General features: G+C 44.3%; 1 protein-coding gene across 2 annotated transcripts in view; it reads right to left on the reverse strand.

Annotated features, from left to right (window-relative positions):
• Positions 1–759: 759 nt before the first annotated feature.
• CD101 (CD101 molecule) overlaps positions 760–27,863 on the reverse strand; it is a 35,277-nt gene continuing 8,173 nt past the window's right edge. Inside the window, exons 2-10 of one of the 2 annotated variants that reach the window (XM_015149039.3) lie at positions 27,283–27,663; positions 25,552–25,968; positions 23,719–24,105; positions 20,190–20,573; positions 19,098–19,502; positions 15,700–16,110; positions 11,827–12,222; positions 3,582–3,833; positions 760–1,514 (exon numbers count right to left, since the gene is read on the reverse strand). In XM_015149039.3, coding sequence (XP_015004525.3) covers positions 3,592–3,833; positions 11,827–12,222; positions 15,700–16,110; positions 19,098–19,502; positions 20,190–20,573; positions 23,719–24,105; positions 25,552–25,968; positions 27,283–27,663 — 3,023 coding nt within the window. In that variant the 3' untranslated portion in view covers positions 760–1,514; positions 3,582–3,591. Of the gene's footprint in view, positions 1,515–3,558; positions 3,834–11,826; positions 12,223–15,699; positions 16,111–19,097; positions 19,503–20,189; positions 20,574–23,718; positions 24,106–25,551; positions 25,969–27,282; positions 27,664–27,863 lie in introns of both variants that reach the window. The other variant, XM_001112908.5, reaches the window with a different exon arrangement.

Here is a 27,863-nt window from a genome sequence, read left to right on the forward strand (position 1 = left end):
TCATCTTCTGCCATAAATCGTTTTTTTCTATACATTTCAATACAATAAAAATAATGAACAGAGCAACCACGCCTTAATCATCTCTGTGTCAGCTTATCTTGCACAGAGTAGGTACTCAGTATGATGACGTGAAATGCTGCGGGTTGATAAGCTTCCCATCTATAGTATGGGCCTGGTACAGTGGAGTGGAACTTCAGAATGGCTGGGACTAGATGCCAATCCTGAAAGCCTAAGATTATTTATTAGATTAATCAGATATATAAGAGATTCAGATATAAGAGGTCGAATCAGTTTCCCAGGGACCTAATACATGGCTAAGAGAGACAGAACATTAAAGGACAGCAGGGGCTGGCAAACGTTTTCTGTGAAGGGCCGGGTAATAAACATTTTAGGCAATGTAGGTCATATGGTCTCTGTGGCAACTACACAACTTTGTCATTTTTATCGTGAAAGCAGCCACAGACAGTATGTAAGCGAATGGGAGTGACCATATTCCAATATATTATATTTTAAAAAACAAACAGATGGTGGGCTTCATTTGGCCCATAGGCCCTGGCTGGTCAACTCCTGAGACAGAGGCTTGTCCTTTTGCCAAGGAGGATTTATAATACAAAAAGGCCGAAAGTAAAACCAGGTGGTGGCATGAAATGGAAAAGCTGAAATCAATGAGTAAAAGTAAAGCTCTCCAGTAAGTTTCAAAAACCAAAAGTCAACAAGTATGTAACTGGAGAGAGAAGAGGCATAAAATGTCTGCCGAAATGCATCAGGGCAAATTTTATTCTTTAAAAGGAAGAAAATACTGTGGGGGTGTTTTAGTTCTGGAGGGTTTTAGATGCCTATGGGACAAACAGTGCCGTGTAGCTGGTTAGACTATCGAAGGCGCTCTAAGTCCCATTCATGAAAGCAGAGCATCCAGGACAAACAAGGTGAGCATCCCAGGAGGACAGGACTGTGTCTGAGTCACCACAGGACCCCTTGCTCCTAGCACAGGGCCTGACGTGCAGCAGGTACCCCCTGGGAACTCATACTTCCCCATGCTCTGCTCTGGCCAGGACAGTTTCATATCTGAGGGTCTCTGTTCCCTGAAAAAACCAGGGTTTGTTTGCCTGGTGGGTAACAGATGACTCCACAAGAACATGAGTTTTGATCAAAAGGAGTTTGTTTCACTTGTCACAAGCAAGGATAGCGCTGGGAATATTCTCCAAAGCGGTGTCTCTGAAGGAAAGTGACAGGAGGGTTTCATGGGGTGATGGAGAGGGGAGAGAGTGCATCGGTGCATGTAGGGAGGGGTCCCAGTGGCGCAGCCTCAGTGAGTCATGCTGCCAGCGCATAGGTCACATGTTATGGTCATGAAGCTGTAGCTCCTCCCGGGGTAGTGACTTCAGGATGGTAATGAGGAAAGTTCATTCGGGTTCATCTAGAAGTTGCCAGGGTCTGTCAGGAGCTGGTTCCAGCTGACTAGGTCACCACATTCCACACGGGGCTTGGGAAGAAACAGGCAGCGAGGCAGGAAGCTGTAAAACAAGCCGATTGCTCAAGTTGGTTAAATGTCTACATTCCCAGGAGACCCTCCCTGTCTGCTTACATCTCCTCTGTGCTATGTCTGTGCTGGATTCAAAGGGGAAGAGGTGTTTGAGCTAGAAGCTGAAGGAGGTGTCCATGTGAGGAGAGAGGAGGGATGGGGGGAAGAGTGCTCCCACAGAGGGCTGCGGCAGAGTCCATCCAAGATCCTTGGCCCAGGCTCGCTTCTGCACTCTTTCCCTTTGAATTAAAATACAGGTTTCTAAAAAATAGTGGCAGAGGGTCATCATACTTTCTAAGAAGTCTCGGCCAGGCGCGGTGGCTCACGCCTGTAATCCCACCACTTTGGGAGGCCGAGGCGGGCAGATCACGTGGTCAGCAGATCGAGATCATCCTGGCTAACATAATGAAACTCCATCTCTACTAAAAATACAAAAAAAAAAAAAAAATTAACCGGGCGTGGTGTTGGACACCTGTAGTCCCAGCTACTGGGGAGGCTGAGGCAGGAAAATGGTGTGAACCTGGGAGGCGGAGCTTGCAGTGAGCCGAGATCGCGCCACTGCACTCCAGCCTGGGCGACAGAGTGAGACTCTGTCTCAAAAAAAAAAAAAACAAAGTCTTCATTTCAGCTTTACTGTTTATAAAAATATGCTCCCTTACCTGGGTGACAAGAAACAAATGTGCTGACATGTTTAAGGAAGGATTTGGAGTATTTTAAATCAGGCTATGAAGGGACATGAGTTTAAGGAACTGGTAGGTCCACGGTAGGAGTGCTCATAGCCACCAATAATCCCCTTACGAAGGAACTAATTATGTTTGGAGAGGACGTGTGTGCCTGATCAAATAATTAAAACTAAATTGCTCTCCTTGGAAATGCAAATTAACGAGTGTTAAAGCAACTCGGTTGGTCACATAGATAATAAATAGATGTGTCTTCTCAAGTCTGTTAGGTGGCACTGATTGATTTCCAATTCTGGCTACAACAGGGCCTGAGTGGCTTTTGAAACAAAGATGAGGGGACTGCAGGCCCAGTGGGGACAGCTGTTGAAAGCTTTAAGCCATTACACCCCACCCCCACCGCCTGCTTTTTGCAACTGAGAATAGGAGACCTTGAGGAACCAGACTTGACCTACTGCTGCCCCTGAACCCCAGCCCTGCAGGAGAATGAGGGAACGGTGGCACTGTCAACCCCGCTCCTCCAAACAATGCCTTCCGTACCACCCAGTGCTGTCAGGTCAAAGAAAATAAGGCACTGGCTGAGCACCAGGAGCCAGATGGACCTTTTGGTGGGGGTATGGAGGTGTGGGGGGAAGCAGAGGTACGAGGCCTTGGGGGGCTGACTGGAGTACTGTTACATGAGTTTTTAAAAAGTTTTTGCTCAGCAATTAATTAATAAAAAATCTTATCAAACAATAAACAAAAAAACTCAAACTCAGGTTACAAATGTTTTATCATTTTGTCAAAGAACCTATATTAATTAAGCACCTATTACTCAGAGCTTGCTCTTGAGTGGGCCTTTGTAGGTGGGCTGGGAGAAGAAAATTGGATTTCTGCCTTGAAGGAAGCTACATTCTTGTTGGGGGGACAGATTTTAGGTAAACAAAGGGCATGGTCCCAATTCCTTTTGCCTTGCTGGCATCAGGCCCTTTCCTACACCTCTCATCTGGAGGAAAATGATTACCTAGAGCAGGTGTGACAAGTGACACAAGAAGGAGAGAGAAGCCCCACCAGGGCATAGCTGTAGGATCTCATTTAGCTCTCCAGAGGCTGTGTAAGGGAGCCTCTAATCTCCTTGCAGCCCAGGGACCTGAACCTTCAAGAGATGTAGGGTAAGGATGCTATCTGGTTCCAAGCGGGGGAGGATACAAGAGGTGGATGAGGTAAGACACAAAGGAACACCTAACAGTGCGTAGAACCAATAAGCACTCAGCGAATGCTCCCTCTGATTCCTAGGTAACTTGCCCAAGGCCGCAGACATCATTGAGGACAGAACCAAGATTCATTTACCCCCAGTTAGCCCAATTAAAAAGCCCCCACCTTTCCTTACTGACTGCAGGTACCTCTTGGGGTTCAGTTGCCTTCATCTTCCTCCTCGTCTTGCCTCCTATTCGCGGTCACACCTCCAGCCTCTTTCAAGTCCACCCAGAGAGACTTTTCTTTCCGTGTGTTGGAACGCAGTGTTGACAACTTCCTGGCCTTCCAGTATAAGCAGAGGAGGGAGATGAGCAGAAGCAGGAGCAGGACGAAAGGGCAGATGACCAGGAAATAGAGTAAAGGGACCGAGGAGCAGATCCTGGAAGGAAACGTGGGCTCTGCAACGAAGGGAGAAAGAGAGTAATTCATCTCCAACTTATTTGTACTAATCAATTACAAACACTCCTGGGATTTATTGTTACGGGCAAGTATATGTAAAAATAATGGGGCCAAATAGCAGTGTGCTCCTGAAATCATGAGGAGCACAGGACTGAGCACCGGGGGAAGAGAGCTCCTGGAACGGGCTCTTCTAATGCAACACCCCCTTGCCCTGCAATTTCCAACCACTGGAGGTTCCAATGACCTACTTAAAACTAACAGCCAAAATGAAAAACAAAACAAAAAAGAAAACCTCTCCTTTAATCTTCTTTCCTCAGAAAAGATATCTATAATTCAACCCTCGTTCTCAACAGTGTTGCCAGTCCTGAATTTTTAACTTGAGTTATTCCCACTGCTGCTGCTCCAACACACAGGCACACACTCTTTCTCACACACACATACACACACTCTGCCCTGCACTCTGCACTGCCCTTATAAAACAATCGCACCCACAATGAGGAGCCCCTTGCCCCACTGACCCAAGCCTGGTCCTCCCCGTGGGTCTCCCCCTTCCCTGGCCCCCTCCCTTCCACTCCTTTCCTCTGTTGCTCTGGGTGTGGCCACCACCTGACATGCTGCATGCATCTGAGCCTCTAGGTCCTTCTGGGCTAGCTCCATCACACTTCCCACTCTCCCAGCTCTTCCTACCTTGCTGCAGGCACAGTTCTTCTCTTCCATCCCGTTCTTGCTCAGTCCTTTGTTTAGGCCTCTTTAGTTCCCTTTTACTCATCTCCTTTGTTCATTATAGTTACTTGAGTATGTCTGATAGTGCCATTTGTTTCTATATCCCCTACAGTGCCTAGCACATGTGCTCAGTAACTTTTGCTGATCTGAATTAAATTGGATTGACTGCAACCACATGGGCAAAAGATACTATATAAAGGCATGCTGAAGCATATGATCATCCCACAGCTGCAGTCCGCCGGGAAGCACTAGCAGCAGACACACGCACGGAGCACACACAAGCAGCCCGAGTGGCTCCTGGCCACACAGCCAGGGAAGCAAAGGCCCAGAGGACTGCAAACACCACAGATTTCAGGGAACAGTCTATTGAAGAAGAAAGACACATGCTTAAAGAGACCAATTACTAAATGTAGTCTTCCAATCACATCTATTTATGACATGATATCCGAAATCAGGGCTGTTCTGAAATATTCAATGCTAACAGTAGCTGTGCTTTTACTGGAAAATTGTAATGACATAAGCAATTTCTTCTTCAAAGGTTAAGCTGCAGGATTCATGGGATTATAGATGCTTAGAGATGAAAAGAGGTTTAGAGGTCATCTTGACCAACCTTCTGCTTCAAGAATTCCATTTTTGGCATTGCCAATGAATCTTACATGTTGAAGAACATCTCTTTGATGGAAGTCAAGAAAGAATCTAGACATTCGCTCACCTCCTGCGCTGTGAGCTCCTTGAGGGTAGGGCCTGTGTCTTGTGTGTCTTTTTATCTTCCTCAACTCTTTGTTCACAGGGTCTCAATGGAGCCTGATGAATGAATCAATTGCACGAGCACATTCCACACATGGGAACCCAGGGATGGCTGCCATCATGCTACACAAAGTACAGATCATCACTGAACATTCGGCTGGCAGCTCTGAATGAGGCTGGCAAAGAGCTGCAGAGGTTCGTGGCCTGGATTTTCTCTGACCTCATTTGTATCCTTCATCCTAAATTTGGTTTTGTTTTTTGAATTGGTGAGCAATGATAAAGTTAGGTTTTGAATTCTTTACCATCCCTCTACTCCACATCCTATCTGACCCCTCTTCCAATGACCCTGCTTGACTACAGTTATTCTCCCCCAGTCTTATCTGAGTACATCTGAAGGCCCACGGTGAGAAGGAAGCATAGACTGCAATGATGCAAGTGAATGGAGCCACGGAGTCCAGGTATTATAAGCACTGGCTGTGGGCATTTGTGCAGAGTAATGAATGAGCACCTACTCTGTTTCAAAGAGAGCTGAGTTCAAATCCTCAGTCTTCAATGTGCTGTTATTGACATTGGACAAGTTACTTATCCTCTCTTAATCATTAGTTTCCTCATCAACCAAATAGGGGTAACAATTTCTACAGTTGTGATGAGATCATGTATAATAAAGCATCTAATATCTAATGAAGTGCCTAAAGCATTTGTGGAGTCAGCAAGCGATAAATATTATCTAGAATGGTACTGAAAAAGCTAAGAAAATCACAGGAAACCTTCTCCTAAGAGAAGAGAGAGAGAACAGGGCTGGAGCCTACAGATCCCTCACATAGGGACCCCAGGCTTGGCCATCTTCCTCCACAGGCTCTCTCTCCCTTAGATCTCTGGTCCCCCTGTCCTCAAACCTGGGTGACATTCAGCGAAGACCGAAGTGGATCCAGGGGCTCTGGCTTCCTTTTCTACTCATGGGAGGCAGAGAATTGTGAGGTGAAAGTCCACAGCACCAGGTATTACAGTTGCTAGAATGGTGGGGTAATGATGGCAAGATGGGGCCACTACACAGGAGGTGGAAATAAATCTACTATTCTTGTTTTTCAGCATGAAGGAACAGCCAGAGGGCTTGGCTATCCTGGTGGGGATGACGCTGCTCAGCTTAGCGCAATCTACCACCAAAGGATGGCAAGGTGTGCCCCTTACCATGCTGAAGTGGCCAACAGCTAGCAACTGTTACCGCCTGTGCTGCTACATCACCTCTCCTGGGAGGGCAGTGTTTGCTCTGGATCCCACAGTCACCATTTCCCACCATCTGCCTCTCACCCATATCTGGATTAGAATTAGTGACATTCAAACCATTAAGGTTTGGCATTTTGAATCAATCAGTCAGTGGCCAATGCTCAAAGTACAAGGCCTTCAAAACAAAGCCAAAAATGTAATGAGAACACTTCATCATGAGGCTTAGTTTAGAATGTGCTTCCACCCACAGCCAAGCACAGCAAAAGGAGCACTCCTTTTTGATATTTCCTCAGAGACACTGACTTCAGAAGAAAAGAGGTGTGAGATAAAGAGGGGGCTGCCAACTCTTACCCACTACCCAACCCCAAACATGCAGCCATGTGGGAGATGGCTCTTGCCAAGAAATAAAAGTAGGGTAAGGTAACCTGATAACAAGTGCATCCCAGAATAAGTGAATCACTGACAGCATCCTGTTTCAACCCAACTGAAGATTTGCCTGCTCATTCTTTCATTAAGCATTTGCTGAATGCCATGTGCCAGGCCTTGCTGGAGGCACTGGGAAGCACAGGTAAGTAGCCTGGCATCTCCACAAACTTCCGTGTTATAGAGACAGACAGCTCCTTCAAGAATCCACTTCCTTCCCTTCCCTTCTCTCCTTTCCCTTTTTTCTTTCTTTCTTTCTTTCTTTCTTTTTCTTTCTTTCTTCCTTTCTTTTTCTTTCTCTTTCTTTCTCTCTCTCTCTCGCTGTTGTTGTTGTTGTTTTTTGACAGTGTCTTGCTCTGTCATCCAGACGGGAGCAAAGTGGCATGATCGTGGCTTAGTGCAGCCTTGACCTCCAAACTCAAGCAATCCTCCCATCTCAGCCTTTTGAGTAGCAAGGACTACAGGCGTGCATCAACCATGTGTCTAATTTTTAAATTTTTTGTAGAGACAGGGGTCTCGAACTCCTGGGCTCAAGTAATACTCCCGCCTCGGCCTCCCAAAGTGCTGGGATTACAGATGGGAGCCATCACATCTGGCCCAAGGCTCTACTTTCTAAATAGACTCTTACCGTAATAAAAGCTCGGAAATAGTAACAAGTACCACACCACTACAAATAATTCAGTTCCCAGGAAGCCTTACAGCCTGGCCTATCAATTAATCACAGACAATTCTCTAGAATAAGACATTTATGTCTAGGGTCTAAGGGTAAGGTAAAAAGACTGAGGCAGCTGTTGTCCCTGCCATGGCTTAGTCATTGGTAAGGAAATAAGATAGAGAGATAGAGAAAAAAAGGCAAGGTCCATTCTCCGAAAAAATGTCTCTTAACTTTCCTGCCTTCACTTGAGCCACACGCTCTACAGTCCTATTGTGTGGCCCTAAACCCAGCCCAAGCTGGGATAGCCAGATAGAGAGCACGAAAAATCATCTGATAAGTGACCATAAGTAGCATATTATATTTGAACTGGATCTTGATAACACATAGACCTGGTATTCACCAGGAGTGCAATTACACAGTGATTCAGTAAACATTTGAGCATCCCCTATGTGCCAGGCACTGTGCTAGTGCTACAAATGAGACACTCATCATCTTTGCCTATAGTATAGTCTAGCAGTGTGACAGATGTTAAACAGGTAACTGCAGGTGTGAGGGCTAAAAGAATAAGGGAAGTCTCTGAGGCAGTGGCAGTTAAGTTGCTGGGTGAGAGTGTTGACCAGGGAAGGATGGCATGCAAGAGCATTCCAGAAAGGAGATGGCGCATGCATGGTGAGATGTTGGACTGTCAGTCGTATCTACTCTTCTATTAATCCTTCCTTTCCTTCCTTTCCTTCCTTCCTTCCTTCCTTCCTTCCTTCCTTCCTTCCTTCCTTCCTTCCTTCCTTCCTTCTCTCTTTCTCTCTTTCTTTCTGCTGGCTTTCTCCCCTCTAAAACATAAATGTGCTCAAATCTGTACCATCTTCAAACCAAAACAGAAAAAAAGCAAAACAAAAACACTTTCACTTTTTCTGGATAACTTTTGCCATTTTATTTTCTTCTTTCTTCCCCTTGACATCAAAGCTCTTGAAAGCGCAATCTGCATTAACGGGCCCACTCTCCCCTCCTCAACTTGCTGCAGTCTGACTTCCCTGATTACTTTTCTGTAATTGTTCCACAATGTCAAATCCAATGGATACTTTCCCACTGTTATCTTAATCAACCTCTTTGCAAGAGCTGAGTCTGTCAACTCTCCTCACCCTCTTGATACCCTCTCTGCCTCTAGTGTCTGTGGTACCACCAAATCCTGATTCTCTTCCCAGCAACCTATCACTCCTATCAGTCTCCTTCACAGGCTCTCCACTCCCTGAGAAACGGTAGTTTATCCCAGAGCTCCACCCTTGGGCATCATTATTGGCTACCAATGGATGACTTCTAATCTACAACTCCGGTGCAGATCCCATTTGGAAGTCTTGAGTTCTATTGGACAGATCTTTATCAATAACTCACAGGTACTCTGAACTCAATTCCAGCCCAACTTATTCAAAACTGAACTAATCTTCCCCTCCAAACCCCTGTCATATATTACCTTGCTTGGTAAATGGCCCTACTATCCATCTAAGCTAGAATCCAGATGTTAATCCTTAATTCTCTCTTTCTGCTCATTTGCCCTCTATATACAATGAATCGGCCTCTAAATCCTGAAGATGACATCTCCTAATACCTAATGCCTGTTCTTTTCTTAGTCATCATGGGTACTGCCTTAGCTCAGGCCTTCACCTTTTCCCAACTGGGTTTCCAACATTTCATATACTTCTCCCTGCACTGTTGGCCTCCCCTCCAATTCTTTCTTTCTTTATTTATTTATTTGAGACAGACTTTCACTCTTGTTGCCCAGGCTGGAGTGCAATGGCATGATCTCAGCTCGCCGCAACCTTCCCCTCCTGGGTTCAAGCGACCCTTCTGCCTCAGCCTCCCAAGTAGCTGGGATTACAGGCATGCACCACCACGCCCGGCTAATTTTTTGTATTTTTAGTACAAACGAGGTTTCTCCATGTTGGTCAGGCTGGTCTCAAACTCCCAAAGTCAGGTGATCTGCCTGCCTCGGCCTCCCAAAGTGCTGGGATTACATGCGTGAGCCACCGTGCCCGGCCTCCAATTCATTTTAATGTGGGAACTTTCTTTTTTTTTTTTTGAGACGGAGTCTTGCTCTGTTGCCCGGGCTGGAGTGCAGTGGCCGGATCTCAGCTCACTGCAAGCTCCGCCTCCCGGGTTTACGCCATTCTCCTGCCTCAGCCTCCCGTGTAGCTGGGACTACAGGCGCCCGCCACCTCGCCCGGCTAGTTTTTTTGTATTTTTTAGTAGAGACGGGGTTTCACCGTGTTAGCCAGGAAGGGCTCGATCTCCTGACCTCGTGATCCTCCCGTCTCGGCCTCCCAAAGTGCTGGGATTACAGGCTTGAGCCACCGCGCCCGGCCTAATGTGGGAACTTTCTAAAAGGAAAACCTGATCATGTCACTTCCCTGCTTAAACTTTTTCAATGACACTCCACCACTGTCATGATAAAGTTCTTCCTTCTTAGCTTCATAATCACATTTGGGATCTATCTGTACCTTCTCCACCTCACTGGTCTCATCTCTTGCTATTGTACCATAGAGACTGCAGTTCCTGCCATTCTCAATGACCAGGAGTTCCCTGAATATAACATGAAATTTTACATCTTATTATCATCTTGCATACTCTTTCATTTTCCTAAAATAAGTTTCTTCCTTTTCATGAGCCCCAGACTCTGGGGAACCTTCCCAGATCGCCTCCCTACCTAGCCCTTCACTCCAGCCCTGCCTCTGTTGTTCCCATAGTCTACGGGAAATACCTCTTTGAAGACACCTATTATGTTGGACTTGATTTCTCCCACTGGACTCTAAGCTCTGTGGGAACAGACTCTGTATATACACTTTTGTGCCCTCAGAACCTCATATAGTTATTTATTAAACAAGTGCCATTATTTTGTCACATAGATGTACACATGTAGATGTGTGTATACCTGTGTGTATGTGTATGTGCCGCATGTTTGGAGGCATAAGGGGAGAAGGAGATTACATTTGCTGAGTACTGACCATGTGCCAGGCACTGTACTGGATACTTTATATATATATTTATATTATGATCTTCATTTTATAGCAAGCTGAGGCTCACAGCAAGTAACCAGAGTATGACTTCATAGCTGGTATTGGTAGTAGAGCTGTGATTGGAGCTTAGGCTGGTCTGATTCCAGCGCCTGGGATTTTTTATCTGGTAGTCAGCCTCCCTGACTACCAGAAAGGAACAGCCAGGTAGAGGAGCCCAGATGCTACATTACAGGGATTTCCTTGGAAATCCTCAACATTCATTACCCTCAAAACCCTCAGTTTGTCATGACAAAGGCTTTCTGAAGAATACAAAGGCCACTCAATTTTTAATGTTTTCTTTCCAGGTTTATCTTTTAAAAACCATATACCTGTTTTACAAGGATCTCACAAAGATTAACAATATGTATGCTATGAAGGATCCCATCTGCCTCAGAGAAGACATGCTTTTCATCACAGACTGTATACTTTTTACGATTCTTATCTATTTATTCTACTGCAAAAACTGCCGATTCTACAGAGTCTATGAATTCCACTGGGAAAACATGTACGGAATGTGCTCACAAGTATGGGACTTCCTGTAATTGTTGGAAAGAAAAAAAAAGGCTGATAGAAAAAACATTTCTGCCTGGCACTCAGGAGAAAACTTCGCTGAAGAATGAACACGGAAAAACAATGATGGACCCCCTCAAGGAACAAATTGGATAGCCTCACCTTCCCCTCTGGAAGCCCTGCTGGGCTGGGGTGCACCTATCCCTACTTCTTAGATGTTCCCATATGTTCTCAACAGCATTCTGTCCTTCCCAAGGAGTGTCACTAAAGCTAGCTGGTGTCTCAGGATTGTTACCTTTATTGATGATTTTCCCTTTATGCTTCCTGGTGTCTGGCACCAAGACCACACCCCTACTTCTCCAATGGCCCTTTCCCTCAGTAAGCTGAGCTTATTGCTCACCTCCCACCCTCTCCTTGAACCCCAGCAGAAAGACATGGACCTGTCAGATGCTCCTGATACTTAAGCGTCTGTGCCAAAACCTCATGTGAACCTTGTTTGTTCAAATGAGTTACTATTGAGAGAGATAGCAAAGTCATCTTCTTTAGGGAACCTGAAAATTGTCTTCAGTCTGAAGAAGGAGCAAAAGATAGGTGAGAGGGAGGGCATAAGAGGAGAGCCATGTATCCTCCTGACCATGAGCTCACGGTAGATAAACCCCCGGTTACCTGAAGGCAGCACCGTGAGCACCATCCGCTGTGACTCATCGGATGCTTGATTAATCCACTTGCTTGGGTGTCCATGGAGCTGCCACTCTGCCACCCTACACCAGTACATTCCTGCATCCTCCATGTCCACCTGATGAAGCTTCAGGACAAAGTCTGTAGGGGATGAACGGTAACAGTGCAGGTGCCTCCTAAGCCCCTCTTCCCCATACTCCAGCAAGCCATCATGTTGCAAGTGCACCAGCATTTTACTTCCAGAGTTTTCTCTGTTCCAGTACCACATCACAGAGTACAGAGCGGCTGGGCTGCCTACACTCTCCAGGCTGCAGTGGATGGCCACCTCTCTGTGCTCGGTCACATTTTCGGTCCAGTACACTTTGGAGACACGTACCTTACTTCCTAGACAATAAAATGGCAGTAAATTAGAGAATGCAGATGTTCAGATTGGATACCACCTCTGAAAAATCTAGTTCTCACTGGGAAGCTCTTATATTCCTTAGACATCAGTGCATTTATTTTATTTTTATTTTTTGAGACAGAGTCTTGCTCTGTCACCCAGGCTGGGGTGCAGCGGCACGATCTTGGCTCACTGCAACCACTGCCTCCTGGTTTCAAGCAATTCTCCTGCCTCAGCCTCCCAAGTAGCTGGGATTACAGGTGTATGCCACCATGCCCAGCTGATTTTTTGTATTTTTAGTAGAGACGGGGTTTCACCATGTTGGCCAGGTTGCTCTTGAACTCCTGGCTTCAAGTGATCTGCCCACCTCAGCCTCCCAAAGTGTTGGGATTATAGGCGTGAGCCACGGCGCCTGGCCACATTCATTTTAATCCTTGTCCTTGGTCCCTGTTTTTCACATTTGCCAGAACACTCTCTGCTAGGAATGAAACCAGTCTCTTTCCTTCTTTAGCCCAACTGCTTGCCTGCTGGACCCTGCCATTGAAAACCACACAGCTGCTGCAGGGCCCTCTGCCTGCTGCTTTTATTTATCCTTGATTCACTCCTCCTCTACTTCCCAAAGTGGTCGTTCACAACTTTTAGCAGCTCCCTCAAGCCATGTATTCCACCAGGACCCCTCATTCTTAGCAAATTACTCTCCTCCCATCCACCCAGATATTACCTGGGTGTAGATGCAGGAAGAGAGGAGGCCATCCAAGAGACTGAACATTTGATGCAAGTGTTAGAAAGCCATCCAAGGGAACTATTTAGATGATTGGATTAGACTAAGTTTTAAACAGATTTTGACATTTACCTTTTTCCCCCTTGCTAACCAGCAGGTGAGGATTTAGAATGAAGGCTAAAGTAGTTACAAACAAAATAAAGAAATTATAGCGTGCATTACTACAATTCTACTACAAACACATTTATTTATTCATTTATTTATTTATTTATTTATTTATTTATTTATTTTTGAGATGGAGTCTCACTCTGCCGCCCAGGCTGGAGTGCAACGGCACAATCTCAGCTCACTGCAACCTCTGCCTCCCGGGTTCAAGTGATTCTCCTGCCTTAGCCTCCCAAGTAGCTGGGATTACAGGCAGGGGGCTAATTTTTGTATTTTTAGTGGAGACGAGGTTTTACCATGTTGGCCAGGCTGGTCTCGAACTCCTGACCTCAGGTGATCCACCCGCCTTGGCCTCCCAAAGTGCTGGGATTATAGGCATGAGCCACTAAGCCCGACCCTAACACATTTATTAATCTATCTTTAAGAGAATAATTCTGTCTGATCTTGGACTCTTTCTTAGTTACCATGTTTACTCTCTCCTTCATGGAGAAGCACATGGAATATTAGCTTATGTGATACTGTTGCTGTTTCCTTGCCTCAAATTACTTCCTATTTTATTGTGATTTGGCTTCCAATCCCATCACTATACTTGGTCAGGGCCTAATTTCCCAGTTCAAGGGACCCTCTAGTCCTTTTCTCTATGTGGTTTTTGTTACTGGAGGCCATTTTCTCCTTGAAATTGACTTCTTTTTTTCCTATCTCAGATAAAATATCCTTCTTACAACTCTGACCAGTCATTCTCAGCATCTTTCTGGGGCCTCTTCGTTAACTTGTTCCCTAGACGACGTGCACAACCAGAAGTCCACAGCCACGCCAAGCCCACAGGTATGTTCTGCTGGACACTTGCAGTATTTTAAAAGAACTAGGCCAGGCGCAGTGGCTCATGCCTATAATCCCAGAACTTTGGGAGGCCAAGGCAGGTAGATCACGAGATCAGGAGTTTGAGACCAGCCTGGCCAATATGGTGAAACCCCGTCTCTACTAAAATTACAAAAATTAGCTGGGCATGGTGGCGCACGCCTGTAGTCCCAGCTACTCTGGAGGCTGAGGCAGGAGAATTGCTTGAACCCGGGAGATGGAGGTTGCAGTGAGCCAAGATCACACCACTGAATCCAGCCTGAGTGACAGAGCCAGACTGTCTAAAAAAAAAAAAAAGAAGTGAATTAGTTGTGGACATTCTCAAACTGGGAGATGTTACCAAAAAAGATTTTAGGCATCTGTAGATATGCAAAAAGATCTGACAACACGGAGTCCACATTTGTACATGGGAGGCACTTGAGCTAAGCAGTGGCTGCCTCCTGACGAGGGGCATGCACATGTGGTCAAGGGTTTGGCATGGATGACTGGGAGACAGAATGCCAATCACACAGATGGGAAATGCAGAAGTACAAATGAGCATGGTGAGATGGCAGAGATGCTAAGTGCAATTCAGGGCATGCTGAGTATGGGGGCATCCAAGTAGAAATGTACAGCAGGCAGTTGGGTATGAAGGCTTGGAGCTCAGGAGATCAGAACTAAGCACAAAATCTCAGGGTTATCATCCAGAACGTGGTAGTTGAAACCAGGGCAGTATTTAAGAAATTCTGAGGAAAGCAGAGAATAAGAAGCAAAACAGGCCCAGGATCTGTCCCTGAGGAACACATGCATTTAGCAGGGAGAAGAAGGGGCTTGAAGAACATAGAGAAGGGAAGCCAGAGGGCAGGAAGAGATCCCATACCAAGCTGCTGTTTTGCCCTTGTTGTCCCACCAGACTGGGAGCTCCTTAAGGGGCAGGGCTGTGCCTTCTTTATCTTTGTATTCCATTGCCTAATACATAGTAATGCTGAATTATCATCCTTTTTTTTTTTTTTAACATTACCTTGAAAATAATATTTTAAGCACCAGATTAGATCAACTTCTCTGCATTGTGCTGTTGGATCTTGGCCAGTTCCCGAACCTTGGCTGTGACATTCATTTAATTTTAATCAACACTGGAGGTGACCTAACCTATGCTGAGAGACCTAATCAACCCTGCCCACATTTAGACAGCAGCACTCTTAGACCAGTGCGGAACTTCCATTGCATTTTTAAAGATCTCCTGAGGAAGAGGAGACTCCTTCAGTAAGCCATTCCAACAGTTAACTACTCTTATTTGCCTTATGTTTAGGCAGCTAAATGTTGAGAAGCAATTTCTCCACACATCCCCATAGAGTTGTACAGTTTCTGTTCACAGTGGGAGAAATATGCTTCGTATTACTCTTTCTCTGCCAAATTACAGTAGAGCCCCACTGGAATGACACAGCTTGCTATTATAGAGATCTGGAGATACCATACCCTGGGTAGCTGCATAGACTAGGCTGCCAGGCTGAGAAGCGAACCAATCAAAGGGATCTTGCTTCTGCCTCAGCTCCCCAAAACCTCAGATTGAATCACCTTAAGTGACCTCCCCTCCTCTGGTGGACTACCCGGTCCTGCAGTCATTTGTAGGTGGACACTGTTCCTATGACTTTAGGTCATATTTTTACTCCCACATAATCACTCCATAGAAGAGCTGCCCAAGAAAAAACAGCCATCGGACAGACAGACATGGTGAGGATACACCCTCAAGGTTTACCTGTGGGCTTGAGTTTCAATTCTGTTAGTCCTGACTTCTTTTCTCCAAGCTTGTGCCAAGTGCCATTTGTAGACAGGAGCCATTCCTCCACAGCACAATGATATTTGCCCTGATCGCTGTCTTCCACATTCAGAATGTGCAGCTGAAATAAGTCTTGGGAAACCTTCTCAGTATGAAATTTTTGTTTTCTCCATGGGGTGTGAAACTCATCCCCAGTTTTTATAACATTGGTTTGGTCCACCTCCAGGATCTTTAGCCAGGAGGCATTAGTGGAAATAGGAGAAAAATACCAAATGATGGCTAACTGAAGGTTTCCACTGGACCGGGACAAGATGCTACATTCTATATCAGTGTTGGAGTTGATGGAGAGCTCTTGGATTTGACTCTTTGAATTCACTTTTAGCTTGCTCTCTAAATTTAAAAAATGGAAACAGTTACTTTGCTACAAAACAGAAAGTTAAGGTAGTAGAGACATTAGAGGTCAAGTATGACACTGCATCCTCCCGCCATCATATGGGTGAACTCCCTCTACCGTAGCCCCGCTCACTGCTCATCCAGCTTTTGAACAACATCACTAGCTGACAAGGCAGCCCATTTCATCTTTGGACAGCTCTGCCACTCCAGAATGCTTTCTGATATCAAGTTGAATTTTATCTCTTCATGACTAGTCCTAGTGCTACCTGTGCTTGGTAGGGGTGGTGTGGCAGAGGGAGTGTCACACAGACAAGCCCAGTATCTCTCTTCCACATGATACTGCTTCAGTATTTAAGCACAAGCATCTCTTCTGTCATATTTCATGTATCAGATTGGGAGAAAGTGGCCCTATTAATGCTGTGTTTGTGTGTTTAATATGCAGAGTACTTCTGGATTCACAATTTTCAAACTCTAGTTGTATCTGCCTTCAAACATGGGTAAACAAAAGGAAGTTGTACATGAGTGATTAAAACTGTGTGCATCTTTGCAGCCACTTAACTGTGGAAATATCGTATGGATGTGGAGTCAACTAATCTTTGACCCCAGCAGCTTTTCTGCTTTGTCAGAAAGATGAGTGACCATCCTTGTTCCCAAATCTTCTTCTCACGTCTTGCTCACATCACCCACTCTACTTTTGTAACTGCTTATTGGTGTTGCCAGTAGGTCTCTTTACTCTTCCTTCAGCAAACATTTATGAAGCACACACTATATTATGTGCCAGACAATTCCAGGCCCTGTGGATATCTTCCCTCAGTGGCTCACACTCTAGAGGGAGACAAGTACAGGGACAGAGGCTTAGAGATGGTGCCAAGTGCCATTTGTAGACAGACAGCCACTCTACCACAGCACAGTGATATTTGCCCTGATCGCTGTCTTCCGCATTTAGAATGTGGAGCTGAAATAAGTCTTGAGAAACCTTTCTCAAGTGTGAAATTTTTGGTTGTTTTGTGTGAGATGGAGTCTTGCTCTGTCACCCAGGCTGGAGAGCACTGTCATGATCTTGGCTCACTGCAACCTCCACTTCCTGTGCAGAGTGATTCTCGTGCCTCAGCCTCCTGAGTAGCTGGGACTACAGGTGCACACCACCACGCCTGGCTAATTTGTGCATTTTCAGTAGAGACGGGGTTTCACTATGTTGGCCGGACTGGTCTCAAACTCCTGACCTCAGGTGATCCGTCTGCCTTGGCCTCCCAAAGTGTGGGATTACAGGTGTGAGCCACCTCTGGCCTCAGTGTACAATTTTTGTTCCTCATGTCCCTCATGTTAAGACAGAGGTATGTAGAAGTGCCTATCTGAGCACACAGCAGGGTCTCCTAGCCCAAATACAGGAGTGAGGGGAGACTTCCTGGAGGGATAATTCTGAGCTGAGTCTTAAGGGTTTATAGGAATTATTCTGATAGAGAAGAGGTTAAGGATTTCTGCACAAAAGATGCAACTTGACCAAAGATTTTGAAAGTGAGAGGGAACATGGACTATTGAGGAGCTGCAAGTAATTCAGTGTGACTGAAGCTCAAATTCACGATGGAAAGTTGAAGGAGATGATGCTGGAAAGACACAAATGTACCAGATGATAAAGGGCCTTGCATGTCACACTATGGGAGTTTAGATACAAGGTGAACATAAGAGTTGTGATGACTCAGGTTTTCAACTTGGGTCACTGATGGGGAGTGGGGACATAAGGGGCAATGTAGAAGGAAGAGCTTTGGATGATAATGGGGGGTTTATGTTTTGACATAATGAGTGCAGACCTGTCTTGGAGACAGCTGGATATATGAGTCTGGAGATCAGAAGAGAAATTGGTCAAGATAATGAATTTGGGAGTTGTGAACATACAGGTTGTATCCATAGGTAGGGATGAGTCCACTGCAGGAAAGTGTATAGAATGAAAAGAGATCAAAGCTAAGAATAAAATCCAGAGAAACTATTTTCTTTAAAGAATAAATCAGTGGAGGAGAAAATCTTGTGTCATGGTGCCAAGGAAAAAGGAAGTTTCAAGAAGACAGATTGGGGCAGCAGTTGCAAATACCACAGAGAGGACAAATTAATTAAGCATGAATTCAAGAACAAGGGGATCATTACTATTACCAAAAATGTTGCACAGCGGCAGCGAGAATGACAGCGACCACGTTTGAGCATCATCTTGGTATGTCAGGTACTCGGCATGTTATATATGTCAACATATTTAAATTGCACATTAACAATTACAGATCAGGTAACTAAGGCTTGAGCAGATTAGGTGGCTCATCCAAAGCTGTTCTGCTATCCAGTGATTGTCAGATCTAAATAATTCAATGTCTCTCCATCACTCTGTCCTAAGAGAATGCAGACTATGAGACAAAAGATACATGACACAGCAGAACTTTGCCTAGGTGGTATCTCACTTTTATCTCCTGTGCTGTATTATCAGTTGATGAGATGGATTATATGTGATTGTAATAATAAATTTTCTGACTCTTATACATTAACACCTTACAAATAAGTAGGTGGATGTATTCCAGTGGAATTTACCTTATCCCTACCACCAGCAGAGACATTGCAAATGTTTACTAACTGGTAAGGCCTGGACCGTGACCAATCCAAAACGTATCTTCTCCCCCGGAGCCAGGTCCTAGAGGCCCCCTGCTGTGCCACGTGGTACCCTTTAGTTGCTGGATGGTGGGAACTTAGAGGAAAATGGGGAATGGATAGAGAACAGCAATTAGCTGACATGGAAGGTATTTCAATGTTTTAACCACCAGTATGGCCAACCCGTGCATACTAACTCAATGTTGACCTGGGTATCATTCATGATGTGGTGCTTACTTAGATAGAACAAATATGGGAGAAAGTATTTTATGTTTTCTTGTTATAACTTACCCAGAATGGGAGGCTTGCTATTTATTTGTTTGTTTTTAAAGCAGGGATTAATTTCAAGTCACACTTACCTGGTAAAGTGACCGCTATTCTCAATGGGTGAGAGATGGCAGAAGCTCTCGGAGGGTGGTTGTTGTATAGGGAATTTCTGTCATAAATTTCTACTTTACACTGATACACTCCTGTCTCTTCCTCAGTGGCATCATGCACCAGGAGTTGTGAACGAAATAAAGACTGTGAAACTTTCGTCTTCTTATGGAACTGGGATAGGAAATTCCCCCATTCAATAGTGCCATTGTGGGTGATTCGAATAAGCTGGTGGAAGACGTGAGAGCTAGCTGGCCGGAACTGCCACGTCACAGTGAGTGGCACCTTGAGGTCAGAGTAACCAGTCCCCAAGACGCAGGACAGGTCAAAGGTGTTGGTTAACGTCACTTGTGGCTGACGGCTCATCAGACTAACTTGTAAACTTGACTCTAGACAGAAAAATGAAACATAATTTCTAATATATGTACCAGATTAAAATACAGCACTTTCAGGTTTTTCTAGTTGCCACCTCTTTGAGTAGGACCATGCATTTGTACATCTGGAGTTTTATATTTTATAGAGTAGAAGTTGATTCTCAGTACAGTCTGTCCTGAACTCTGACCTCAATTTTGCAAAGTTGATCCTCTTCTAAGACTGTTCCCAGCAGCCACAACAAATAGGCAGTGTTTCCCCAATCTGCTACTTAGACAGCTGCTGCTGAGTGGGTGGAGCACTCCCCACCCCAGATGTCTGGCCTCCTTCCCTTACCCCCATGCGTGGGTTCAGTATCAGAACCCTTTTTTTTGCACATGCTCCAATGGGCTCTGCAATCCCAGGGCTGCAGCTCTCAAAAGCCAGAAGATATGAGGCTCAGCTATACTCATCTATAAGCTGATTCATAGGGTTTTGTTTTTAACTTTGAACAACAATTTACAAGCTGCATCCTAAAGATGATCTTTACAAAGATGAAGAAACTTTAAAGATTGATTGACAGAGAGGGTAGCCAGAGACTATGCTCTGTGTCCTAGGGTACACATACCATCACTGGGGGATTCAGGATAACACGCAATCCAATTCCACTGCAGAATGAATTGAGTGATATACAGGTGCAGAAAAGGACTTCCTCTGACACTTACCCAGAGACTTTACAGTAACTGAAATCTTCTGAGTCCAGCTCAGATCTCTGGCCTGGTTCCGAGACTTCTCAGATACTCTGCACTCATATGTGCCACTGTCTGTGATGGCAGTGAAGGTGATCTCCAGCTGGAAGGTGGCCCAGTCCACTTTCTCCAACCTTGTGTTGCCATGGTAACCGGGTCCTCCATAGGAGGCACCCAGCTGCACAATGCCATCCTGCCCCATGCCAGCCACAAACTCGGGCTGTGTCTGATCCTGTGGGATGTGCCACCAGCTCACAGACAGGGGACTTTCAGCTCCACCAGCCTTACAGAGAAGGGCGAGGGTCTCTCCTTCCCACACAACTTGCTGCTTGTTCTTGATAGACACGACCACACTTCTTGCTGTTACAGATTATAGAAGAAAAAAACTGTTTTAGGTAAATAAGAAATTTTCTAAAATACAGTGAAATCTCATTAATTAGGACTTGACTAGTTTGTGACAAGTCAAATCGGGCTGTTTCCTCTTGCACCACCCTCCGGCAAAAGATTTGCCAAACACTTAAATAGTGGAAACAAGATAGCAGAAAGAATATCGGAGGATGTATTTACCCTTAAACAATTTATTTATTTCTAAAGACTGGGTCTTGCTCTGTTGTGCAGGCTGGAACACAGCACTGTGATCTTAACTCACTGCAACCTCAAACTCCTTGGCTCAAGCGATCCTCCTGCCTCGTGCCTCAGTAGCTGGGACTACAGGCACGTGCCACCACGCTGGCTAATTTTTAAATTTTTTGCAGAGATAGGGTCTCTCTTTGTTACCTAGGCTGGTGTTGAACTTCTGGCCTCAAGAAATCCTCCTGTCTCAGCCTCCTAAAGGGCTGGGATTACAGGCATGAGCCACTGTGCCCAGCTTACTTAAGCCATTTATCACTTGCACGTATTTTTTATTAGTTTGTTAAATCAACTCTTCCTTAAGGATATCTAGTTGGCCAAACATCTGGTAATGTTTTAGTATATTAATTAGAGTAGATATAAGAGCCTGAAAGTAATAAAGCTGTGTTTATTTAAATTTTTAGTTTTTTAGAATTCGGACCTTCAGAGTTCAAAAAGATCTTCCTCTTTCTTATCTTTCCCTAATCAAGCTAATTGGTTTAGTAAGTGTTTTGAATGAGGAAGAAACATTGTTAATTACATCTCTGTTCACAATATTACTATAAAAAACAATTACTTGGGGGGAAAATACATGTATATATACATATACACGTTGTTGTAAACAGAGAGGCTTCTTATGTCTAAACTACAGTGTAAAACCATAAATGTAAATCTGACTCTCAGATGGGAAATTCAAGTCATCATTCAACAAACACATTCATTCAACAAACATGAATTCTGCAAGGTCTTGTCCTGGTTGCTTTGTGAGCAATGAAGAGATACAGCAGGAGATTGTACATTCTAGGCAGCCCAGCACTAATTTAAGGCCACGGCTCCTGGAGTCAGAATTGCCCTGGGCAACATATTTGACCTCTCTGAGCCTCAGTTTTCTTTTCTGTAAAAATGAAGATGATAATAGTGCTCACCTTGCTGCATTGTTGAGAAGACTGAACAAATGGCACATGCAAAGAGCTTAGCCTGGATGGCTAGGGAAAGTACTTAGTAAAGGTTAGCGGCTAGCATTAGTGTTTAATGATAGGCTCTGGCAAAAGCAGAGGTAATTCAAAGCAAAAGAGGAAAATAAAATAGAACTGGCATTAGAAATCTAAATAGGATCTAAATGAATTTGCAAATTGTTCTTCCCTGCGGAGGAAGGAGTTCAGTCTTTGACTGTTTTATGCATACATATACATAAGTAACAAAGACAGAATGAAGGTTAATGTCCATAAATATGTTTTTTAAAAGAGCAAATCTGCTTTCAAATTTAATTTTTTTCAAGTTAAAAATAGACTCATAACTGAAGTTTAGAAATTGGAGGGGAAATTATTACTCATAATCTCACCACTTTAAGATAACCATGATGATTAGTTTAAACTAACATGATTTTTTTTTTTTTTTAAATGATGTTTCCTTAGTTCATTGTGGCCATTACTGCCTTTTGGTAAGAAGTAATAAACTTACGAAATGTATGTAAGTTACACATTCACAACGGTAATGGGTGATTAAAATATTCATAAATGATGAAATGTTGCTAATACTTCGAGTAACGTTTGACTTTCAAAACAGAATGCTAAATAAGATCCTTAATAAATTTGCTAATAACTTTTTCTGCGTCCACATAGTAAGCCCAGTGTAGACTCCAGCCTATACAAAGAACTATTTTTAGTTTTAGAAGATGACCCTATTGATAGGATTATCAGCTGTGTACCCTGAAGTTCCCCTTTGGGTGAAATTCCCACATACCAGGTTTACAAAAGCCTGCAGATATGTTCCAGAGAAGGCTGAGATGCATAAAGCAGAAACTTATCTCTGCATAAATATGTAAACCCTACCTATATTGTTTTTCCTTAATTCTAGAAAGTCAGACCAAATGTTTAGTGTGAAAGCGAACACAACACACCTCCTGGCCTGCCACTCAAGGCCAAATCAGTGCATCTTCATTCCTAGTAAATGGCGTATTGGAGAACATGAAAGGAAAATTTATCTATCTTTGGAGATGTCTCCAATAAGCCAGTGCAACAAGGACATCTTTATTTTCAGCTCAGTTTTTAAACATTTAAAACATTAAAAAAAATTGGGGGCAATTAATCTTTCTGGACTTTGAATTTAAACCCAGCCTAGTGAATCCTTATATTAGTTGTAGATTTGTCTGTTTTTCTCCACACAAAAGGCAATGATTATTCAAACATGTTTAAAGTCGCCCAACCTTCATAAAGTAAAGGTAAACTGCGTGGTTTCCTTAGTTCTGTGCTTGCAGACACTCAGAACCATTTGGACCGGCGTCTCACCACATCACAGCAAAATGCAGAGGATGGAGTCTGCCCACTATCAATTACCTCTTCGTTTCTTACTGTGAGTCAGAATTATGACTAAGTACTATCTCCCACACCAGGTTGACATAGTAGGAGATTAACAGAAGGCAATTGAAAAATGCCAGCAGAGTCTCAAGGTAGGATAACATGGGTGTTCATTCCCCAGGAAGGAGGACAAAGTGTAGCTTTTTACTCTTAACCTATCCATATCACACATACACACACACACACACACACACACACACACACACACACACAAGGCAGAGGGCTTAGACTCTAAGCCAGCAAGAAGGAACTTAAAGACCATCTAGTTGTGTGCCATCATTTTACAGATGAGGGAGCTGAGACTTAGAGACGTAAAGTGGTGTGTTCATGGTCGCAGCCTAAGTAATGACTCAGGAATAGGACTCGGGTCTCCAGCTAGTTTGGGTGCCTTCCTTTACTCCACTCCACTCCACCTCCAATATGATCTGATTGAAACCTGCTCTTCATGAAGATCCCCATTGTATCCACAAAGGGGTCTTCTACTGACGAGGGGGCATCTGAAAGCAGCCCAGTGCATGCCGGGTCTTGACTTCACATACCTGCTGGCTTCCTCAGGTGCACGTGGCTGTCTGGTGACTGCTTTCTCTGAAGCACCTGCCAGGAACCTGTGCGTGTTCTCGTGACCTCTGCTACCACACATCTGTAGGTGCCTTCATCCTCTGGGCCCAGAGAGAAGATCTTGAGAGAGAAAGCCTTGGGGCCTAACTTTGAGACCTGGAGCTCTCCTTGACTTGCTCTCTCTTTGTAGTCATTCTTCAGGCCCAGGACTCCACCAGCATCAATGTGAGCAATTTCAGTCCCATTGAAGAACCAAATGCCTTGAAGCTGTGGGTCACGGCCACTGCCTACAACCAGGCAAACCAGTTCTAAGGATTTCCCTTCAGCAAACAAGCTGTCAGCTGTAATGTTGACTTGAAAATCTGTCACTGGGAAACAAAAGCAAGGCAGGTATTTAGAGAGCCCACAGCCCCTGTCCTTTCAGCACAAGAGAGAGATGACACCCTCTGTGAGGATGCCACAGGGATCACATTTTATGTGAGAGTTCAGCTCTATAATGGTAGGTAAACCAAAAAAAAAAATCCTTAGAGTAAAAAACACTCATGACTCTTCCTTAAGTCACCTGGAAAGGGCAGTACACATGGTTTTCCGAATGCACTCTTAGTAAGCAAGATGAATGCACAAACGTATGATGCATATAGTAATGTATGCTTTTTAAATTAAAAATTAAAATATTGTATACTGAATTAAATAGATATATTAAATTAAATATTTTATACTGAATTGCTGTAAATTGTGATTTCTTAATGTCTTTTTTGGCTAAGAATCTCCAGCAGAATTTTCTGAAGTTAAAAAGCACATGTGATATTGCTCCATAGGACTCATGAGTGTAACTTGGATACTTGAGGCCAACAGGACAATTTTTAGTGGAACACAATAACACTCTTTTTAATAAAGAAAAAACTTTAATGATCCACCATGGGATCATTGCTTTTAGCAATGGGTATACAGTATATGGCTTAGTAACCAATCCTGTTGGACAAAAGCCTATAGGGAGAGACCAAGAATCACAGACAAGGCCTTTATACTTGCTTTGACAAAAATGCCAAAAGATTATGAAAAGTGACAGCAGGCTGGGTGTGGTGGCTCATGCCTGAAATCCCAGCCCTTTGGGAGGCCGAGGCAGGAGGATTGCTTGAGCCCAGGAGTTCAAGGCCAGCCTGGGCAACATAGCAAGACCCTGTCCTTAAAAAATTTTTTTTAATTAAAAAAATAATAAAAAAGGAAAGTGACTGCATTCCAAGTTGGGAAAAGGGGCAGGTGGAAGGAAATCCTAGCACTGACGAAGATAAGGCTTCATGTTGGAAACTGGAGCTACTCGGAGGCCCAGCTGTCTGTGCTGAGTGGGCTTTGGAGAGAGACGGGCCTCCCTCTGAATACCAGCCCCACTCTCACCAGCTAGGTGGGCTTACGCAGCGCATCTAGCATGTCTGAGGTTCAGAGTCCTCATTTTTAAAATGGAGACTCAACTACTTGCCTCACAGGGTGGTTGTTACGACTAAATTAGATAATGTAGATAATGTGCGAACACAGAGACTGGCAAAAATGGTAACAAAACTACTTCCATGACTGGCTTGTGGAATCGATCTAACCATTGAGTAGACCTTATCCCACAAAGAATCTGGGCAGAGCCAAAACTGAATGTCCTCCCTCTTAGTTATGCTTCTCAGATGACAAAAATACAAAATCAAATCAAACTTTCTAGCCAATTTGTTTAGAGCCAACAAAGGATTAGAACGAAAATTAAAGCATACCTCATAAATACCCACTACCTAATACTAGTGTATTAATGAATTTCGTAGGAAGATAATTACCTGCTGGCTGGATCCTCAGAGTGGTTTGATCGGTCTGCTTTTTAGTGATGAACATCCAGGTTTCATCTGGATCCTGAATCCATTCCATTGCCTCACAGAACAGCTGACCCTGATCTGAGGATTGGAGCCTCTCTATGGACAGCCTGAACGTGGTGGCCCCCAGTTTGTTGAGCCGTACGTCACTGGCTGCAAACCGCTCTGTATACAAGGGCCCAGGGACCAATATAAAATCTTTGGAGAGAGAGAGAATCTCGGTGGCTTGGCTTCCTCCTCCATCCTGTGTTAGGTACCAGGTGACAGAGAGGTGTGTATGTTGGGCTGTGGCTTTTGATGCCTCACAGGTGAGGGCTAATGGCTCACCTTCCTCCTTACTGAGAGTCTGAGAACTCATGGTGGCAGAGAGGGTATCTGGAATAACTGGAAACAAAGGAGTGATAATAATGTGACTGGCCCAGTGCTTGTCCAGTGGGCCTCCTTAGGTGAAAATGGTGCCCCGAGCTACCATATGTAAAGCACACAGACTTCGAGTTGGTTTTCCACTTGCCATATGCCTTCCTATCCATATGCTTTCTCTATTGCTAATGGGAACACTGGCATCTATGTACAGTCTACGGAACTTGGCAAAGTAAATGTCTCACCAATGCGTTGACCCTCACTTTGCTTCATTAGCATAGGCTGTAACCAATTTAGCTACTCAGACACAAAGCATGTATTTAAAGGGAGAAAGCACTGGGACAGAGAAACCTTAGATTCTGGTCCTACATCCGTCCCTATTACATGGACTTGGGCATGTCACTTCACCTCCCTGGGCCTTAACCTGCTCCTCTATAAGGCTCTGTAATAATGTAATAATGTCTGTTAAAATGTATCATTTAGAGCCCAAATGCATTCTTTACTAAAGTTTTGGTAACTGTCTTACTACCCTACCGTTCTTGTTTTCTTAAAATGAAATCACACAGCCTAAGCTTATATGAAAGCAACACTTAGATTTAATCAACCAATGTGACCAAGCATCTACTCAGTGCTAGCCACTGAGTTGCAGCTGAGGATGTGGTGGGAGAGAGGTATACAAACAGCCAGTTACCATATAACTGGATGCATGCTGATAGTAGTGGTATGAACAGACAATCTAAAAGAAACAAAAGTGGGAATTCTGCCCAAGCAGTCAAGATGAGTTCCACAGAAGAGGTAGTATCTAAACTGGGTCCTGAAGTATATGTAGGAGTTTGTTAAGCTGAAAAGGGGGTGATAGATATTCCAGGCAAAGGGACAAAGTGACAACTGCAAAGACTATGACCCTTTCCCAATATGTAAATATGCTAGAGAATGGTAGTTTGAGAATAATCATTTCTAAGTTAATGACTTATCACCTATGGTAGCAGCTCTCTTGTCAAATTACTCTTCTGCCTCCAAGCAGAGACAACACAGGGAGAACTCTCATGGCTTTGTTGAATGCTGTTGCTATTAGCAACCTATGGATAGCTGTGGACAAGGCCTTGGGAAAACCACACACCATCGAAATATGTCAAAGATAATTGAGAAAAGAAACATAATTTTAGAGAATAGGAGATACCCCCTTGTGACATATCTCCAAAATATCCACAAGGGTATATGGGCTCTTTTCCCAAAGAACATGGAACAATATAAAGCCAGGTCACGTTGCAAGATATTGTGATGGTGGAGACTCTGGCTTCTCAGGGGCTGGCGAGCAGAAGCGGACAAGCAGCTTACCAATTAGATTAGTCTTTGCACTGTAGCTCCCATAGTATTTCTCATCAGTGTTCGGTGTGTGACACTCATACTCGCCAGCATCCTTCATCTGGAGCTTTGAGATGTGCAACAAGACCGAGTTGCCCCGGACCCTCTCCACGTAGATGTCTCTGCTTCGCACCCGCTGCGTATATACTGCGTAAGAGAAGGCAGCATCCTTGGTGCTAATGATCTGGACTTCCTGGGTCGGGTTTGTTGGTAGGTAAACAGACCACTGGAAATGCTGCTCAGAAGGTCCCTGGTGGCCAGTTACATTGCAGCCAATGCTGACTGGGTAACCTTCAGCTCTAAACAGTGGTCCTTTCTGAACTGTTACTTCTCTCTGGCCAATGCTGAGCTTAGCTTGCAAGTAGGAGAAAGAAAGGGGAATAAAAAGAGATTAGTGTTTCAGTTCCCAGTGTACCACATTATGTATTTCCTTGTATTACAATTCTGGTAAATGAGATCTCAGGTTGTTAGCTATAATCAACTCAAACGTTCAACATCTTCTTCAGGCTGAGCAGCAGTGGAATTGCTTGATGAGTTAATTGTTCTTTTATAAC

This window comes from Macaca mulatta, chromosome 1, assembly GCF_049350105.2.
Source record: "Macaca mulatta isolate MMU2019108-1 chromosome 1, T2T-MMU8v2.0, whole genome shotgun sequence".
Lineage (NCBI taxonomy): Eukaryota > Metazoa > Chordata > Mammalia > Primates > Cercopithecidae > Macaca > Macaca mulatta.